Here is a 17,739-nt window from a genome sequence, read left to right as displayed (position 1 = left end):
CCCTTACTATTTTCAATCGATGATATTCTCTGCTGTTTTACTCCACTGAAAAAATATCGCTCACAATACACCCACTAATGGGCCAAGACCCACGTTTGAAAAACAGCTCTCTATGAAAATGGAGATTGACACTCTGTCTCTTTCTCAAATCTGTCTCTAATCTTTTTTCTCTATCTTGCGATTCCTGCGTCCACAATCTTTTTTAAGGAAGAGAAATTGAGAGGCCTGGATTTCCTTCAAGCTGTACAATCTAAAATATTTGATCGTATGTCAAACCATGCATCTAGATCTGAGGCACAAGGGCTCACATGGTCCGTGTTCTTTGCCCAGGTACAAAGTGGGGTGAAAAGTCGGATTCCTGGGAAAGGGAGGAAAGGATACTCAGACGGCTTCCTGTCTCCAGTTCTGTTAGACTGAAAAAAATGTATCTCTCTTGGCCACTTCCCATGGGTCTCCTCCCCTTCCTGCCCCTCTACCAGCCAGACTGCTAGGTGAGAGAGAGGAAGCGAATTCCTCCCCAATCTGGAACTGCAGTTTGGATCCCTCCTGGTTCCTTCTCCCAGCCCGCCCCCTGCTGGGTTTTGCTGGGTTGGCCATGGTTTGGCGGTAAAGAGCCAGACTGGGTTGAGAGGAGAGTGGGGAGGGGCTGCCGCAGAAAACAGGGGGCCACCCCAGGGCTGCAGGGGGGTTTGGCCCAGAAGAGGGCAGCTGTGTAGATCACGTCCTAGAGAAGACGAGGGTCAGCTTTGGGATTTGTGTGGACAGGCCTAAAACTGCTTTAAGGCAGGAAGAATGGAGACCGGAGGGGTTGATGGCGAAAGAGAGGGTACAGCTGCCAGAGGAAGGGCATCAGAAAGATCCAAGTCATTTCCATGAAGGGGAACAGAACCTCTCTTTTCCTTCTTGTTCTTCGAGTTACCAAAGAATATAAAAGGACTGTTGCAATCCTTATTATTTATGGAGTGTGGGGTGGGAAGAATGAAAAAACTGCTGAGAGAGAGGGGTCCACACAGGGGGAGATTGTTTGGCTAAGTTCAAGTGTGCGTCAGGAGGCAGCTCTGGTAGTGGAAGCTGATCCCAGGATGGCTGAGCTACGGGAATGCTCAGTGATGTGAATGCTAACACAGGATGGAACGTTACCTAGCCCCTGGTCTTTCCAAACAGTCTCCCTCTATACAAACCCATAAACGCTTACCCCAACAACCCCAAGCCCTGAAATTTTCCTCGATTTCATAAATCTTTATTTCCTAAAGTAACTCTAGTCCTACTCTTCTCCCTATTCCTCCTAGGCTGTCCGTCTAATGGGACTTAGGTAGGGATTCCCTATTCATGTTTCTCTTCCCCCTTGTTCTTCAGGCTTCAGATGTAGGAGTATATGGGTGAGAGTAAGTGAAGCTTGGTCACCACGATGGGGTCAGACTATGTTTTTGAATGCCTTCAATCAGAACTTGGTCTTGATTTGTAGTTTCCCTCCTTCGTCTGATAATATTAATTCATTAAACTGATATTGAACGAGTCTACTATGGGCCAGGCACTGGGGATAGAGAGTGAGCATCACAGAAAAGATTCTTGTCCTTGCTGAGCTGGGATACAGGATCAAATTCAGGCACCCTGCCTCCTCCTTTTCAGTTATCCTGTAGGGATGCTGGAACTTACAACCTCAAATTAACTATTAAAGGAGATCCCTCCTTTATGAAACCACTAGGATTCAAGGTGAGGTTGACTTTCTTTTCTTCTTTTACATTTTACAGCTTTAATGAGTTATAATAATTGACATTCAATAAGCTGCATGTACTTTGATAAGTTTTGACATATGTATATACCCATAAAACCATCACACAAGATAATGAACATGTCTATCACTCCCAGAGTATCCCCCCTTCTTCTTTTTTTTTTTTTTTAAATCCTCTCTATCCTCCTTCCATCCAAATCACTGAAAATTCTAGAAGATACAAACTAATCCATGGTAACTTTTGACCCAGAGGGCTGAACAGAACAAAAAAATGAGCTCGGGGCCTGATGAAGACTCAAGCGTTGGTGGGGGCAGTTGGGATTTAGAACCAAATACTTGAGCTTGAGTTTAGCTTGAGGTCCCACCATTGCTGGCAGGAAAGCATCAGGGAAAGAACCTGAGTGTCAGGAGAGGTGCACATCTTCCCCAGGGATCCAATCCACAAAGTAGTTGGGCATGGTCCAAGTCAGCAGGTATGTGGGGATAATGCCAGGCTGGTACCTTCATTCTTGTGGCTTGGATGGGGTCTCTTGGGAAGGATTATACTGAAGGTTTAAGCTAAATGAGAGGGTTATTCATACTATTTATTATTAATTATTCTTATGCCAATTATAGGTTTAACTGTCTTGCTGCCACTGCTAGACTGAGAGCTCCTGCAAGGCTTTTTATGTCCTCAGCACCTAACAATCTCTGAACAGCATTCAAATGTTTGTTGAACAAATGACATTATTGCTTAAGTCCCAGCCAACTAACTATAAAATGCTATGAGTTTTTCCAGTATGTAGTTTGGGTAAACTAAAATTGGTGCTTTCATGGTACCTGCATGTGAGTGATTAGCTTGGTTGAGAATGGGGTTTCTGGAAGGTCAAAGGCTTTGGAAGAAGAGTAGGCAGTTCAGAGAGGGGCAGAAAGATGACTCTTGGAGGTAAGAAAACCTCTCCTCCGTCCACCTTCAGCTACACCAAAGGCGTGCGGTCTCTGGTGATGGGTCTATTTGGGGTAGGGGGTGAGGGACCAGGGGTAGAGTTGGGGCTTAGGTACACTTTGGATTCTAGCAGCCCAGGCTTTCCCCCAGGGAGAAGAGTCTCATTCCAAGTAGGAACTTCTTTATGCAGGCAGATGCCTGTCCATCCGGCCTTATTTGCAGCATGACTCCACCCCAGGCCGATACACCAGCTCAAGGGGTCAGAGCAATAGCGAGAATGATGAGATCCAAGAACGTCCTCCCTTCTGACCCGCTCACTCGAGGAGTTAATCGCTCAGCGCCGGGCTCCGAGTCCCTCCCTCTCCCGCCTCAGACTCCGCCCCCTCCCTCAGTGGCGGCCGTCCTGGCGGGCTCACCCCGGAGGGGGCGGCCCCAGCCCCAGCGCGGGGCCGGGCGGAGCTCCCGTCCGGGCGGAGCTGCGGCTGCAGCGTCCAGCTGCCGGACCGACCTCCAGCCTTGTAGACGGCGGGAGCGGCGCCGGCCCCCTCCCCCCATCTCCCCAGCCCACCCTCCGAGCCTCCCGAGCCCCTTCCCCGCTCCCTGCAACCGTGCTGGTAAGTCCCGCTCATCGCACCAAACTTTTTTGCTGCCGAGTTTGAGTCCTACCGCGGGACCACGAGCAACACTATGGTGGGTGGGGGGGGGGGGGGGGGGGGGGTTGGGGGGCGAAGGATTGAGAATAGCCGTCTTGAAATGAACTATTCACAACTCCATAGCTTCTCTGAAATGGATCAGATCTCACCCATTTCCCGAGTTGGTAGAACTCTTGACTTTAGCTGGTTAAACTTGTAGAGGAGATGACTGTATTCGCTCCAACTTCGCCACCCCTCCCCCATTTCTCTTAGATTTAGCAGTTCTCGATACTTTCCCTCCATATTTCAAGTATCTTTGGCTCCCTAAAAGCTCATCCCCTCCCAGCTCTGGCGTGGCAAAGCCCCCTCCCCCAGGCACTTCGGGTCCGCCTCCTCTTCATTACCCCCGGGAACCCTGCGATCTTTCGGGCTACACTCCCTCCGGTCTTGCACCCGGGCCAAAGACGTGCAGGGGCCGGGTCCGGCGGTCGAGGGAGGGGCTGAGGCTGGGGCCTGTCCGGAGCCCGGCGGGCGGGGCCGGGAAGGGGAGGTGTAGGGGGCCGGACGGGGCGGAGCAGGCGGCATTTGCGGCCGGCGCTGGGGTGGAGAGTTGTGCGCCGGTCCCTGGGCCTGAGCTCGGGCTCGGGCTCGGGCGCCTGCGATGTCTCAAGATGGCGGAGCTGGGCGAATTAAAGGTACCGGCCCCCTCCCCCATCCCCATCTGGACTGAGCCCGGCGGTACGCCGAGTCAGGGAAGCGACCGAGACTGGGTGCTGAGGGCTCGGGTGGGGGCTGGAGACGTGGCGGAGACTGGCTGCCGGGGGTGGGAGCGAAGTGGCTGTGGGCGAGGACCGGGCTGCGGCCGGGCTCCGGGGGCGGGGCCGCGGGGCAGATGTAGGGGTGGGGCCGAGGGGAATTGCAGCTGTTGGGGGCCGAGGCGCAGGGGGCGGGGACGCAGGGGCAGAAGTCGGATTTGGTAGTTGGGGCAGATGTAGGAGGAGGGCCAGGGGTAAAAGCTGCTACAGAGGCGTAGGGGGCGAATTGATCGAGGCCAAGAGATGCGACAGTAGGGGGCAGATGTGGGGATGGGACTGGGGGGCAGATGTATGGGAGGTTCCTGGGGAGATGCAGCAGAGAGGATGGAAGCTTTGGGGCTGCTGTTGGGACCCGAGCCTTGGGAAGTACCAGTAGGCGGCTGAGATCTAGGGGGCGGGGTTGTGTGGGCGTTTGGATCGAGGGGTGGGGCAGAAGCATCCAGGAGGCTCAGAGGAAGGCGCTGCCTTAGTGAGCCCGTGTCTTTGGGCAGAGACAGAGGAGTGTGAAACTATGGGATGGGAAGGGGGAGGTTCTTGACAAAGCTAATGGAGAAATAAAAACAGGACAGAGGAAATAAGGGTGGGAGAAAGATAGAAGAACAAGTTTTTCATCACATTCCTCAAAAGGGGCCCAAAGCCATAAAGCCTTCTGGGAGGGGGCGAATTGTGGAGGGCTAGCAAGGCCTGCCCATGACAGGGTCTCCCAGAGATTCACAGAAGGGTGTCCTTTTAGGAGAGAGCTTTTGGTGCCCTCCTACTGCCACACAGTCTTTAGGGTAACCGTATCCGAGGACATCTCACAGAACCTTAAAAAACCACTGGGTTCCTCCCCCTGCCTCCTGGCTTTGTTCTGCCTTTTGAAATGGAGCCATAGTCCTTGGCGGGCTTGAGGTCTAGTCACTGGGCCCAGCTGCCTTTAGGAGAACTTGCAGTTCTGCACCCTGGCTCAGGGGCCCCACGCCTTCTCCTCATCCTCCCAGGGCCTCTGCTTAGAGCTTTGCCCTCTCCTCTTTCACCGCTATGGAGGGGGAGGATCACTCATTTTCTCTATGTAGGGGAGAAACAGGATATTAGTTCCTGGCAGATGGAGTAAACAGATAAACAAGAAGGTAACCTGGACTCGGTGATTTACTATTAACCCCTTTGCACCGTTTTGGTCGTTTTTGCCTTCCAGAAAAATAGGACCGAGGGAGGGGTGTTTATGTAAATGATGCTTAGAAAGGATTTGGGGGAGTTACAAGCATTGAACCCTGACCTGAAAACCCTGGCCACAAACGCTACAGAGGCTTGGGGAAAATAGCTGAGGTGGCTTGAAGTGTTGGGAGGGGTGTGCCTCGGGCACAATCCTTCAGCCACCTGCCCCCTTTCTTCCCCCTTGGGGCTGTCTGGCCTGAATCCTCTTCTCCCCCTCCTTCTCCCTGTCTCCTAGCCTCTTCCCAGGAGGCTGGGATGGGTCTGAGAGTCTGAGAAAGAGCAGGAGAGGAGATAAGCAGCTTAAAGGAGCGTCTAGGCTCAAGGCAGGGATGGAGGTAGGAGGCCGAAGTGGACTCATCGGTGTGCCTGTGGATGGCTTGCTGTCTGCACGCTGCTCCACCTGGCCGACTTACAGGCATGGGGAAATAGGGTTACTCAAGCTCTGGGGGCTAGTGGTAAGGTTGACCTGAGGGTTGCTGAATGGGCCTGAGATGTCCCTTTGGCTAGATTGGCTGTCTGGCAGTCATCCACTGGCTGCAGAGCATCTTTCTGATGAGTGCTGGGTAGGGGGGAGGGGCATTGGCTACTTGGTAGCTCAGCCCCAGCACCCTTGGCAGTATTCTCGAGTGTCTCTCTTCTCCGCAGCACATGGTGATGAGCTTCCGGGTGTCTGAGCTTCAGGTGCTGCTCGGCTTTGCTGGCCGGAACAAGAGTGGACGGAAGCACGAGCTCCTGGCCAAGGCCCTGCACCTCCTCAAGTCCAGCTGTGCCCCCAGTGTCCAGATGAAGATCAAGGAGCTTTACCGCCGGCGCTTTCCCCGGAAGACCCTAGGGCCCTCTGATCTCTCCCTGCTCTCTCTGCCCCCTGGCACCCCTCCTGTCGGCTCCCCTGGTCCTCTGGCTCCCATTCCCCCAGCCCTCTTGGCCCCTGGCACCCTGCTGGGCCCCAAGCGTGAAGTGGACATGCACCCCCCTCTGCCCCAGCCCGTGCACCCTGATGTCACCATGAAACCATTGCCCTTCTATGAAGTCTATGGGGAGCTCATCCGGCCCACCACCCTCGGTACGGCTCCATCTTCCTCAGTCTTCCTGATCCATACCTCTTGCCCAAGCCTTTCTTTAGGCTTTAGTCCTGTGGGATCAGCAGCCTGGGATGGGGGCAGCATCTGTGGCTGCCTGTCATGGGCTCAGGAATAACTGCCCCTTTGTGTCCTCAGCGTCCACTTCTAGCCAGCGTTTTGAAGAGGCGCACTTTACCTTTGCCCTCACACCCCAGCAAGTGCAGCAGATTCTCACATCCAGGTACATCTCTCCCAGCCCTCGCACCTCATCTTGGGATGGTTACCCCTGGACTCTGCTCTCTGACTTTCTTCTCTTCTGTCCTGCTCTCCTGCCTGTCCATCTTCCTGCACCTGCTTTGTCTCATTGTCTTGTGCGTCCCTGACTGTTCAGCCCTGCCCTCTGGGGGCCACATCCTGACATGCTTCCCTCTCCTTCCCTGTCACAGAGAGGTTCTACCAGGAGCCAAATGTGACTATACTATACAAGTGCAGCTAAGGTGAGTCGATCCTCCTCCTCCTTCCCGGCTGGGCTCCTGTTGGGAGTGGGAACGAAATCAGGGTATGACGGACACGGCTAGGAGATAGCCCTGCTCTGCCCCGTCCACCCCAACCCTGGGGCTCTCGTTGGCTGCTGAGGGTTACAGCTGTAGACATCTGTGATGGACTGAGATGCCCTGCCTTTCTGCCAGCTTCAGCTCAAGAGACTACCTTCCCCACCCTTTCATCTTTTCTCCTCTCTTACCAGGTTCTGTCTCTGTGAGACCAGCTGCCCCCAGGAGGATTATTTTCCCCCCAACCTCTTCGTCAAGGTCAATGGGAAACTATGCCCCCTGCCGGTAAATGCTCTTCCCTTTTTCTGGCAGTGACCCCTTTCCTCTTTCAGTTCTTAAATGTTAAATACAAACCTATTATGAAAGAGACATGCCTAGCACAGTGCCTGGGTACAGAGTAGGTACTCAGTTTACTGAGGGATTAGTACAACCTAGAGAATACTAAGATGGGGCTGATGCACAAGGGTTCTATCAGAACCCAGAGGAGGGACATTAGTTCAACCCAAAGGTTCAGGGAAGACTTCTCTGAAGTGATGACCTCAGAGCTGAGAGTTGGAAGAAGTGGGGCATCCCTATTCTTCCTCCTCAGGAACCCAGGGAGTAGGTTTTTATTTCCCTGGTCAACGAATAAGCTGTCCTTTGTCCCCAGGAATGTACCCCACATACAACCCTAGGTAATGCTTTAGTTTTTTTTTTTTTTTTTTTAAAGATTTTATTTATTTATTTGAGAGAGAGAGAATGAGAGACAGAGAGCATGAGAGGGAGGAGGGTCAGAGGGAGAAGCAGACTCCCTGCTGAGCAGGGAGCCCGATGCAGGACTCGATCCCGGGACTCCAGGATCATGACCTGAGCCGAAGGCAGTCGCTTAACCAACTGAGCCACCCAGGCGCCCCGTTAATGCTTTAGTTTTGTGAGTCACTGAATGGGCCCCCCATGTCCTTGGTCGGTGAGTGAGCTGGTCTTCCCTCCAGCAAGTGAGTAACCTGAGACAAGATGTCTTGACCATTCCCTCCCTTTCCCAGGGTTACCTTCCCCCTACCAAGAATGGGGCTGAGCCCAAGAGGCCTAGCCGCCCCATCAACATCACACCTCTGGCTCGTCTCTCGGCCACTGTTCCCAACACCATCGTGGTCAACTGGTCATCTGAGTTTGGACGGGTGAGCAGGGCTGGGGCAGGGAACCTAGAGAAGCTGCAGGGTGTGAGGGGGCATCATCCCGTGTCCTGGGTTGGGGAAACATCTTCCTCTTTATGGGTCTTTCTGCCTTAACCTGTTGTCTGTGGTCCTCATGGGACAAAGGGTTGGGGTGGTGATGTGCAGGGCAGAGGCTAACTGCCTCCCCCTCCCTCCAAGTAGAACTACTCCTTGTCTGTGTACCTGGTGAGACAGTTGACTGCAGGGACCCTTCTACAAAAACTCAGAGCAAAGGGTATCCGGAACCCAGACCACTCTCGGGCACTGAGTGAGTAACATCCTGCCCCCCTTTCCCACTCTGATTTGGATCCAAGTTTCCTGGTCCTCAAGCCGTTATAATCAAACCCATCCCCATCTCATGACAGTATACCTCATGTCACACATGGACTCCAACCCTCCCCCTATCCCCGTACCAGTCTTCATGGTTGAGAAGTCAGCCCCCTCCCAGGCACTGAGTGACACCCTTGCATTCTCAATTATACATCTGCTTTGCGCCTCACAGACCCTGCCTCCAGCCCTGCTGGAGTATGGCTTCTTTAGACTGGAAAGAGTCTTTTTTTTTTTAAGATTTTATTTATTTATTTGAGAGAGAGAGAGCACAAGTGGGGTGAGGGGCAGAGGGAGAAGCAGACTCCCCGCCGAGCAGGGAGCCCAATGTGGGGCTTGATCCTGGGACTCCAGGATCATGACCTGAGCCAAAGGCAGACGCTTAACCGACTGAGCCACCCAGGCACCCCTAGACTGGAAAGAGTCTTTTTTTTTTTCTTTTTTAAGATTTTATTTATTTATTTGACAGAGAGAGCGAGAGAGCACAAGCAGGGAGAACAGTAGAGGGAGAGGGAGAAGCAGGCTCCCCGCCAAGCAGGGAGCCCGATGTGGGGCTCGATCCCAGGACCCTGAGATCATGACCTGAGCCGAAGGCAGACGCTTAACCATCTGAGCCACCCAGGTGCCCCTGGAAAGAGTCTTAAGGATCATCTAATCTAACCCTCTTGTGATGCTTCAGTTCCCTCTAAGTCATCTCTGCCAAAATGTCACCCAGCTGTATTTAAGTATCTTCAGGGATGGGGAAATCTCTCCCTCACACCCAGTCTTCATGTGATATCCCACTGGCCCCCAAAGACCATCCTCAATGTGACATCCCACCGGCCCCCAACGGCACTCTGCCCAGCTGCCTCTCAGCCAGAGCCATCTGCTTCTGGCCTCACCGCCTCCTGGGCTTCATCTCCAAATTTGCTGACCCCATGGCTCTGGCCTCATTCTTGTTTCAGTCAAGGAGAAATTGACCGCTGACCCGGACAGTGAGGTGGCCACTACAAGTCTCCGGGTGTCACTCATGTGCCCGGTGGGTACAGGGGAGATGAGAAGGGGGAGGAGGGTTGGGTTAAACTCTGGACCCAGATGAGGGCTCCTAGGGCTACCAGAGTGAGGCTTCCTGGGATATAGGGACTCTGACCAGAGAACTCGTCTCTTCTCAGCTAGGGAAGATGCGCCTGACAGTCCCTTGTCGTGCCCTCACCTGCGCCCACCTGCAGAGCTTCGATGCTGCCCTTTATCTACAGATGAATGAGAAGAAGCCAACATGGACATGTCCTGTGTGTGACAAGAAGGCTCCCTATGAATCTCTTATCATTGATGGGTAGGGCCACTCTGCATTCTGCTTCCTCTTACCTAGGACATCCACTAGGGACACCCCCCCTTCTGTATATTGAGAGACCTTCCTTGCCCTCCCAGGAACCCCAATTCTTAACCTATCAATCCCTTTATATGTATATGTATATATATAATTTTTCACCTTTATAATATACAGTTGACCCTTGAACAATATGGGTCCACTTATACACAGATTTTTTTCAATACAGTACAGTAAATATAAATGTATTTTCTCTTCTTTATGATTTTTCTAATATTTTTCTTTTGTCTAGCTTACTGTATTATCAGAATACAGTATATAATACACATACAAAATATGTGTTAATTGACTGTTGATGTTATTGGTAAGGCTTCTTCTGGTCAACAGTAGGCTACTGTTAGTTAAGTTTTGGGGGAAGTCAAAAGTTATCCATGGATTTTTTTTTTTTTAAACAGTAAAGACTTTTTTAAAAAAAGATTTATTTATTTACTTTAGAGAAAGAGGGAGAGAGTGTGGGGTGGGGGGGTGAGGGGCAGAGGGAGAGGGAGAGGACATTAAGCAGGCTCTATGCCCAGAGTGGACCCTGACATGGGGCTCGATCCAGACCAGAGCCGAAACCAAGAATCGGATGCTCAACTGACTGTGCCACCCAGGCGCCCCATCCATGGATTTTTGGTTGTGTGAGGTGCTCTTAACTGTCATGTTGTTCACGGTCAATTGTATATATTTCCAACATTGAGGATTTACTGCATTAGGCATCATGCTGCACACTTTGCATGCCTCATCTCACTGAATCCTCATAATTAACCTTGTGAGATGGGTATGGTCATTACAGGTGAGGAAGCTGAGACCTAGAGAGATGATCTTGCTCAAAGTTGTAATTGTTAGTAAGTGGCAGAATCAATGTATTGAACTGATACAGTGTATCTCCTAGAACAACTACCTGACCTCTCACTGACCATGGTAAGGAAAAGTTCTTCTGAGGGTCTGGATATACTGATCTAGCTAGTCCTAACCCCCATCCGGAGCCTAAATTACGGTCCCCGTTCCCAGTGCCCTCTTTGAGATGGTTTATGGAGTACTGTATCTGTGTTCCTTTTGTTTTGTCACAAGTACTGCATGAAACATGTGCTTAGAATGTATTTTTTTGAAAACTTAGCATTTAAAGTTGGCAAATCTCTTTTATATTACCTTACTTTATTTGATTCCGACAACTCAAGAGAGTTGAGTAGAGTGAATAATGTCCCTGTTTTACAGACGAGGAAACAGGTTCAGAGAGGTGAGTCCCAGAACTCCCCGGCTACTGTTCCCAGCCATCTCCCAGCCCCATGAATTCCCATCTCTCCCCTTCCCCCAGCTTGTTCATGGAGATACTTAATTCCTGTTCGGATTGTGATGAGATCCAGTTCATGGAAGATGGATCCTGGTGCCCAATGAAACCCAAGAAGGAGGCATCTGAGGTTTGCCCCCCGCCAGGGTATGGGCTGGATGGTGAGTGACTCCCCGTCCCCGAGCTGAACTACATCTCAGATGACCTCGTCTCTGAGACACAGTCCTCTTACCACCCGCAGGCCTCCAGTACAGCCCAGTCCAAGAGGGCAATCCATCAGAGAATAAGAAGAAGGTTGAAGTTATTGACTTGACAATAGAGAGTTCATCGGATGAGGAGGACCTGCCCCCGACCAAAAAGCACTGTCCTGTCACCTCAGCTGCCATCCCGGCTCTACCTGGAAGCAAAGGGTATGAGGAAATAGGCTGAGTCCACGCCAGAAGGGGCAGAGGAAGAAGTCAGGAATGCTCTCAGTTCACTGGACAAACCCTGGGGCAGAGAGGGGGCTCAGGAGGCTGAGCTGGGTGAGGGCATCTGTCGTTCGCTGGCTGCCCCAGTTCCTCCTCTCTCCTCACAGAGTCCTGACATCTGGTCACCAGCCATCTTCGGTGCTGCGGAGCCCTGCTATGGGCACGCTGGGCGGGGATTTCCTGTCCAGTCTCCCGCTACATGAGTATCCACCTGCTTTCCCACTGGGGGCCGATATCCAAGGTAGGACACTGATCACACGGTGGGCTGTTTGCTGCCACAGCTGCCCCCAGACCAGATCACAACCCCTGTTCCTTTTCAAAGCCTTCTGGCTCTCTTGCAAAGGCTACAATCCAAGGGACTTTGGGTTTTTTTGGCCATGAAGGGTTCAGACAGGAGATTGATTCTGATTTTTCTTTTCTTACCAGGTTTAGATTTATTTTCTTTCCTCCAGACTGAGAGTCAGGTAAGTGGTTCCTTCTCCCATGAAGCTATCAGATCCCTGAAGCTTCCTTTCTAGGCACCGATGCCCCCCGCCCCTTTTTCCCCTAAGACCTAAATCTGCTTCTCTGTGAGGGAAGGCAGGGGCTGGGGGATAGAGGGGGTATGGGCAGTTTATTTCCCTACTAGACCCTACTGGTGCTTCTTCAGATTCTCACCCATGTCTTCTTTGATACCCTGTTACTGTTCTGTCTCGAGTTTTTAGAATTCTGCCCTGACTGCTCTCCACTTAGGCCCCCCACCCCCCACACACACCCATGTGCACTTGAGCACTGTGCCTGCCCCAGCCAGACATTCCATGCATTTCAGACGCCCACAAGGCCAAGAACCTAGCAAGCTGGAGGGACTGTCTCAAGGCAGCGGATAGGGGTAGGGTAGGGGTGGGGTGGGGAAGTAGGGGAAAAAAAGAGTCTCCCCTGCTTCTCAGAGGGTATCTGGGGATCCAGAGGGTTTGATTTATCCCAGGATATTTCTGAGATGAGTGACTGGGAAGTGGGTGAAGTCAGGAGAAAATCTTAAACTGTGCCCTTGATTCCTCCCAGCACTATGGTCCCTCCGTCATCACCTCGATAGATGAACAGGATGCCCTTGGCCACTTCTTCCAGTACCGAGGGACCCCTTCCCACTTCCTGGGCCCACTAGCCCCCACATTGGGGAGCTCTCACCGCAGCACCACTCCAGCACCCCCTCCTGGCCGCGTCAGTAGCATTGTGGCCCCAGGGGGGGCCTTGAGGGAGGGGCCTGGAGGACCCCTGTCCTCAGGTCCCTCTTTGACTGGCTGCCGGTCAGACATCATTTCCCTGGACTGAGTCCCCTGGATGATGGAAACTTCACTGCCTCCCACCACTGAGCAAGTATGCTGTGGAGTCCAGACTCCTGGCCACTCTGACCCCTCAGGGGGCTTTGGCCAAGGTCAAAGAAAGACCTTCATGGTATCCTGTGTTTGGCCTTCTCTCTGCCTAACAAGGCCAGCACCTAAAGGGTTAATATTTAACCTCTTTTTAAGGACATTTGGGTTCTATTTTTGGAAATGTTCTTTAGATGGCTGGCACATTCCTTTGGGTATATTAACCTAGGCAGTGGGAGGCACGCGGGATGGGGTGTGAGTTGGGGGAAGGGCCGAATTGGCTAGAGCCTCATGGGGAAAGGGCCTTCCTCTTGTCCCCTAGATGCCCTCTCTTCACCAAACCTATGGTTCTGTTCCTTCCCCACATCCATTGTCTCTTCATGTCCATTCCGTTCTCTTTGGCCAGACAGGTGGAGAAGCTGAGACAGGCAGACATATGGACAAAGAACTCTATTTTGGGTTGCAGATTTTTTTGTACATAAACAAGAAAAACCAAAATACTCCAAAGATGATTTCCCCTGCTTCCTACTTCCCAGTATGACTGAGGAGGAGATAAGGCCTTAGCCCCGATCCCCAGGGGTTTGGGAGCAGGGCCTGGCTTATTGCCTGGATCTCTATTTATATATTTAAGTTCACAATGTTTCATATGCTGACCAGCTTGGGGCACGAGCTTCGAGAGGCCCATGGCCCCATGGTTAGGTCTGGCTCATTCTGCACCTTTTCTGGGAGGTGGGAAGACCTCATGCTCTCCCCATTCTCCTTTTTTAGGTTCCTCCAGGGCCTAGTAACTATGTTGTAATTTTACTTTTTATTCTCAAAGTTGTAGCAAAGTTCTTACCCATAATAAAAGTTGTGAATGTGTGTGAGTGTTTCAGAGGGGGGCTGGGGAGGGGATTATGCACTTCCCTTTCCAGAGCCCTGGTTTGGGGGGAGGGGCCCATGTTCTGTTCCTCCTTGCAGGCCCTGGGCCCACTTTCACTTGGGAGGGGTGTCCCACTGAGGAGCTCCAGGGCCATTTGCTCTTCCTTCCTCTCCCTCATAGAGCGTTCAGCCCAATGTTGCAGGGCCCTCAAGTCCTTTACCCTTACCTGCGCAGATGTTGCAGCCAGAGCCCGAGGGCAAACTTGGTCCCAGAGCTGACCCTCTCTTTGCCTTCATCCGTGGTTGGGGTCGTTCGCAGCAGCGTGGACACGGGCATGGCCAGGGGTCGAGCTCCTCCGTCCTCCTCTAGTTCTGCCGTACTGCATGACGACAGCTCCTGTCTGGGCTGTGCCTTGTGGCTTAGCCCTCTTCCACAGAGCCCTCCCAGCCACGGCAGGAGAGCGATGGATGGACGATGCCCTCATTTTACAGAGAGGAACAGGTTCAAGGAGGGTTAAATAACTTGTCCCTTTGGGGGAGTGGGACTCGAACCCAGGTGGTCAGTGCTAGCCAGCTTGGAGCAGGAACCCTTGGAGTTGGACGGACAGTGTCCTTGCTCATGTGCCCCTTTCATCATCAGCTGACCAACCCACTCCCTAAATGTCCCTCATGACCCAAAACTCCCCCCTGGGGAGGGGAGAGAAGCGGAACTTCCCAATGACTATGTGTTGGTGTGTTGGAGGGTCAGGCAAAAGCTCTTACAGGATGGAGGGTGGTAGCTCCTGGGGGAGATGTCTGGGTGTCTCTGTCCCATCCTCTGTGGCAGCCACTGCAGCTGCTACATCTGGTCCCAGCCACATAAAGGCGCTCACCTCACTTGGGTTTGGTTGGATCCGGGCCTGGGCCAGATAGGTAGGTAGATCCCTGAGCCATGGCCTCTCTTAGGAGGCCTGTTCTTGACCGCAGCCTACCCACAGGTGGAATGGAGAGAGACTTGGGGCAAGGACAAGGGGAGAGGCTATTGGATTTCTTGGTTATCTCTGACTGCCCCCCACCCGCCACCCTAGTCACAGAACCAGTCTGCTTGGGTCTCAACCCGCATTTCCTTCCTACACTGCCAGCCCTACCTGCAGCTGCTGCTGTGATTCCCGGGAGACCACGAGTAGATAGAGAATGATGTGATAGTATTTGGGGAGACCCCAGCTCAGCCTAGGAGGGTAGGCAGACTAAGAGAGAATACAGCAAAGATGAGAACTTCCTATCTCTTGTCGAGACTTTGTAAACACAGCTGAGGAAGTGGAGGGTAGAGATGGTACAGGAGGCACACGGGTGGGGATTGTGGGTTTGGGGACTCCAAACTTCCACCCACTGTTAATCGTTTCTCCTGCGGCCAAGGCAGGTAGGGCTGTTCTATAGGCTTTGGTGGGTTTGAAGTTGTTGAGGGCTTTTGGTTAAATAAGGAAGGGACCTTTTCCAGGTTCCTGTCTCACCTCCCATAACCCCAGAGGGACCCAAGAGAACTGGCCCTGGGGCAGCTGTAGTCCACTCTCCTCCCAAAGCTCTCGAAGCCCTCCGTTCAGCAGCTGGAAACGAGACAGCACTGATCCCAGACATTTCTCTCAATAAGAGAAACATGTCCCAAGTCCTTTGTCCCTCCCTCAGCCCACACCCAAGGCAGCCCCAGACAGAGGTCTCTGGTTTCAGGGCAGGGTGAAGGTTGGGTTAGCAGACTGGTTACCTCTTCATCAAGTTCCACATGCCCACCTGCAACAACAGTGGGACCAAGCGATAAGTGGGGGTGTTCTTGGTCAGGAAACCCTGTGCACTATTTATACTATGCCCTCCGGGGGAACAGATGCCATTGCAACTCCTTGTGAAAAGGGGACCTACCACATTTCTGGGCCTGCCTCTCTGTCCTTCTGAGACTGGGAATACCACTGTTGGTGAAGGGCCCCTTTCCTCCCTGAACTTGGGATCTTGTTCTCAGGGCACTCACCTGGGGGTACCCAGAGGTTGGGAGAAACGCTGAGGGTGCGGGTCCTTCGGGTTAACAAGACAGTCTGGTCGCTGGACTGCAGCATGATGGCCACACCCAGATCCACACCTCGATTCGTGGGCAGCTCAGCCCCCGGAGCCCTGAGCTGCTGCTGGTCCAGTGCCACAAAAGGGCAGAAAGGGGGTCGCTGGCGGGGGTGGGGGGGGTAGCCGTTTTGGGTTAAGGCTTCAGAAGCCGGGCAAAAATCGGGCAACGCCGCGCGGTGGGGTAGGAGGTCGAGTCTGGTCGATCCTTGCCCCCAGGCCTCTCGCGCCAGCTCCCACCCGACCCCACTCCTGCCCCCCGACCCCGGGTCCCCCTTCTCCCGACCTGGAGTGGAAGCCTGGTCGAAGCGCCTGGGAATGGCCCGTCCGAGAGGACTAGTCGTCCTCGCTTCAAGCCGCAGTGAGTGGGCCACGGCCCGAGCCCTGGCCCGGCGCCCAGGAGGCGACACACACTCTGCACGAACCTCGGCGACACGGGGCGCCCGGCCAGGATCAGCAGCACCCGCGCGGCGGCCATGACGCGGCTCGGGGCCCGCGGCCCGCCTGGCGCCCTCTGCTGGCCCAGCGGCGCCGCCCCTCGGAGCGTTCGCCGGGGTCGGAGGGAAGCCGGGCTTCCGCGATCGGCCGTGGCAAATTTAGGCGGAACACTTGGGGATGAGCCGGAGGGGCAATGTTATAGTAAATGACAGAGAAGAAAACCTCGAAATCCTCAGCTCCTCTTTTTTCCCCTCTTCTCTGTTTAGGAGAGTGATTCAGACTGGATGATTTCTCAACTCACATGTCACCTCCCGCCAGCCACGGGCCGTGTACTATATAAGCACCCCTCTGCAGCACTCCACGCCTATCGGCTCTAGTAGGTATCACCTGGAATTGATTACGTCTCTTCGCCAGACACCCAGGAAACATTCTTGACCCCTCCCTTGTCTTTCTTCTCACTCAGATGGCAACTCAGTGCGGCAGATTCTACCTCCTTAAACTTTCTCGCATGTCTCTAGCCTCCACTGTTCCTAGTCCTAGCCTGAGATATCATTGCAAGTCTCCATATAGTCCTTCCCCTACCAGTTCATTCCCTAGGGTTCTTCCAGAGTGATCTTTCTCAAACACAAATCTCATCATCTTGCTTCCCACTGCTCAGGAGAAGATAAGCTACTAATAAGCAGAGTATAGTGAGGACGCCCGCCCACCCTTGCTCCTGCCGGCTGTCTAGCCGCAGTACTGGCAGGACTTAAGCCCTATTTTCTAGTCACATCCTATTTGCAGTTCTTCCTGGAACCAGGCTCTGCTTCCTTCTGGGATCCCTTTCCCCTTGTACCTGGCAAATCCTCATCTTTCAAAAGACAGATTGTCACTTTCTCTGCACTCCCTTTCCTGCCTGACCCTTCTCCCTCTTGCCTCTCTGTATATAATACTTTTCTGCTACAGCCCCCAAGTATTTCCTTGTATTTATTTGTCTCCTCCCACTAGGCTATGTGTGCAAGGCTTATTCATCTTTGTATCCCTAAAGCCTAGCCCAGTCCTGGGCGCATTAACAGATGCTCAGTAAAGAATGGTGAGTGGCTTGAAAGCAGAGATCGCAACTTATTTATCTTGATATATTATATCCAGTATAATGGCTAGCAATTAATTGGCACTTGATTGATGAATTAGATTAATTCATTACTCTTAATGATTTAGAGAGAATGGACATTGGCAAGAGGAAACCGAAGAGATTATAACAGCACCTACCTGTTTTAAATGAACTGAAGCTGCTGGGACAAATTACATCATGCCACTGAAAGAGAAAACTTAGAATTGCTGCTTTTAAGAAACCACGGAGAAGAGGAAGGCAATGATTTCTTGAGTGCTTACCATATGCCAGGCATTGTGCTAAGTGGCTTACATACACAGTTTCAGATGTGCTAGAAGCCTGGAGCTGGCAAATGTCTTCTAGCCATAGATTCTAGTGTGAATGCTGGG

At 52.6% G+C, this 17,739-nt stretch overlaps 2 protein-coding genes across 6 annotated transcripts; one reads left to right on the top strand and one right to left on the bottom strand.

Annotated features, from left to right (window-relative positions):
* Positions 1-2,979: 2,979 nt before the first annotated feature.
* On the top strand, positions 2,980-17,545 carry PIAS3 (protein inhibitor of activated STAT 3). 3 transcript variants are annotated; one of them, XM_034989866.1, is made up of 15 exons: positions 3,849-3,984; positions 5,944-6,361; positions 6,516-6,600; positions 6,806-6,856; positions 7,105-7,195; positions 7,933-8,067; positions 8,266-8,371; positions 9,375-9,448; positions 9,582-9,742; positions 11,094-11,227; positions 11,308-11,476; positions 11,644-11,777; positions 11,963-12,000; positions 16,527-16,636; positions 17,458-17,545. In XM_034989866.1, coding segments are annotated over exons 1-15 (1,731 nt in total). In that variant the 5' UTR covers positions 3,849-3,960; the 3' UTR covers positions 17,459-17,545. The 3 variants fall into 3 exon arrangements, with proteins under 3 accessions (XP_034845756.1, XP_034845757.1, XP_034845755.1); XM_034989865.1 differs by lacking the exons at positions 3,849-3,984; positions 16,527-16,636; positions 17,458-17,545 and adding exons at positions 2,980-3,271; positions 12,578-13,743; XM_034989864.1 differs by lacking the exons at positions 16,527-16,636; positions 17,458-17,545 and adding an exon at positions 12,578-13,743.
* Positions 10,915-16,531, bottom strand: NUDT17 (nudix hydrolase 17). Of its 3 annotated transcripts, none has more exons than XR_004676425.1 (8): positions 16,109-16,531; positions 15,740-15,926; positions 15,482-15,507; positions 15,234-15,326; positions 14,871-14,969; positions 14,506-14,642; positions 13,971-14,223; positions 10,915-11,463 (listed from the first exon to the last, which is right to left on the bottom strand). XR_004676425.1 is itself a non-coding variant. In XM_034989867.1 (8 exons), the coding sequence occupies exons 1-8, from the start codon at positions 16,298-16,300 to the stop codon at positions 11,460-11,462; spliced, it is 891 nt and encodes a 296-aa protein (XP_034845758.1). In that variant the 5' UTR covers positions 16,301-16,531; the 3' UTR covers positions 10,915-11,459. The 3 variants fall into 3 exon arrangements, 1 of the variants encoding a protein (XP_034845758.1); XM_034989867.1 differs by having other exon boundaries at positions 13,971-14,123; XR_004676426.1 differs by lacking the exon at positions 15,234-15,326.
* Positions 17,546-17,739: the final 194 nt, after the last annotated feature.

This window comes from Mirounga leonina, unplaced genomic scaffold (assembly GCF_011800145.1).
Source record: "Mirounga leonina isolate KUSES-001 unplaced genomic scaffold, KU_Mleo_1.0 Mir_493, whole genome shotgun sequence".
Taxonomy (NCBI): domain Eukaryota; kingdom Metazoa; phylum Chordata; class Mammalia; order Carnivora; family Phocidae; genus Mirounga; species Mirounga leonina.
Note: the sequence above shows the minus strand (reverse complement) of the source record. Positions and strands in the feature narration are given on the sequence as shown.

Excerpts from the sequence above, each read along its gene's own strand:
- PIAS3 (XM_034989864.1), top strand. The coding sequence starts at position 3,961 with ATGGCGGAGCTGGGCGAATTAAAG. Across the intron at positions 6,362-6,515 it reads CATCCGGCCCACCACCCTCG|CGTCCACTTCTAGCCAGCGT; the intron begins GTACGGCTCCAT and ends TTGTGTCCTCAG. Across the intron at positions 11,778-11,962 it reads ACTGGGGGCCGATATCCAAG|GTTTAGATTTATTTTCTTTC; the intron begins GTAGGACACTGA and ends TTTTCTTACCAG.
- NUDT17 (XM_034989867.1), bottom strand. The coding sequence starts at position 16,300 with ATGGCCGCCGCGCGGGTGCTGCTGATCCTGGCCGGGCGCCCCGTGTCG. Across the intron at positions 15,927-16,108 it reads CGACCAGGCTTCCACTCCAG|CGACCCCCTTTCTGCCCTTT; the intron begins GTCGGGAGAAGG and ends CACCCCCGCCAG. Across the intron at positions 15,327-15,481 it reads ATGTGGAACTTGATGAAGAG|CTGCTGAACGGAGGGCTTCG; the intron begins GTAACCAGTCTG and ends TCTCGTTTCCAG.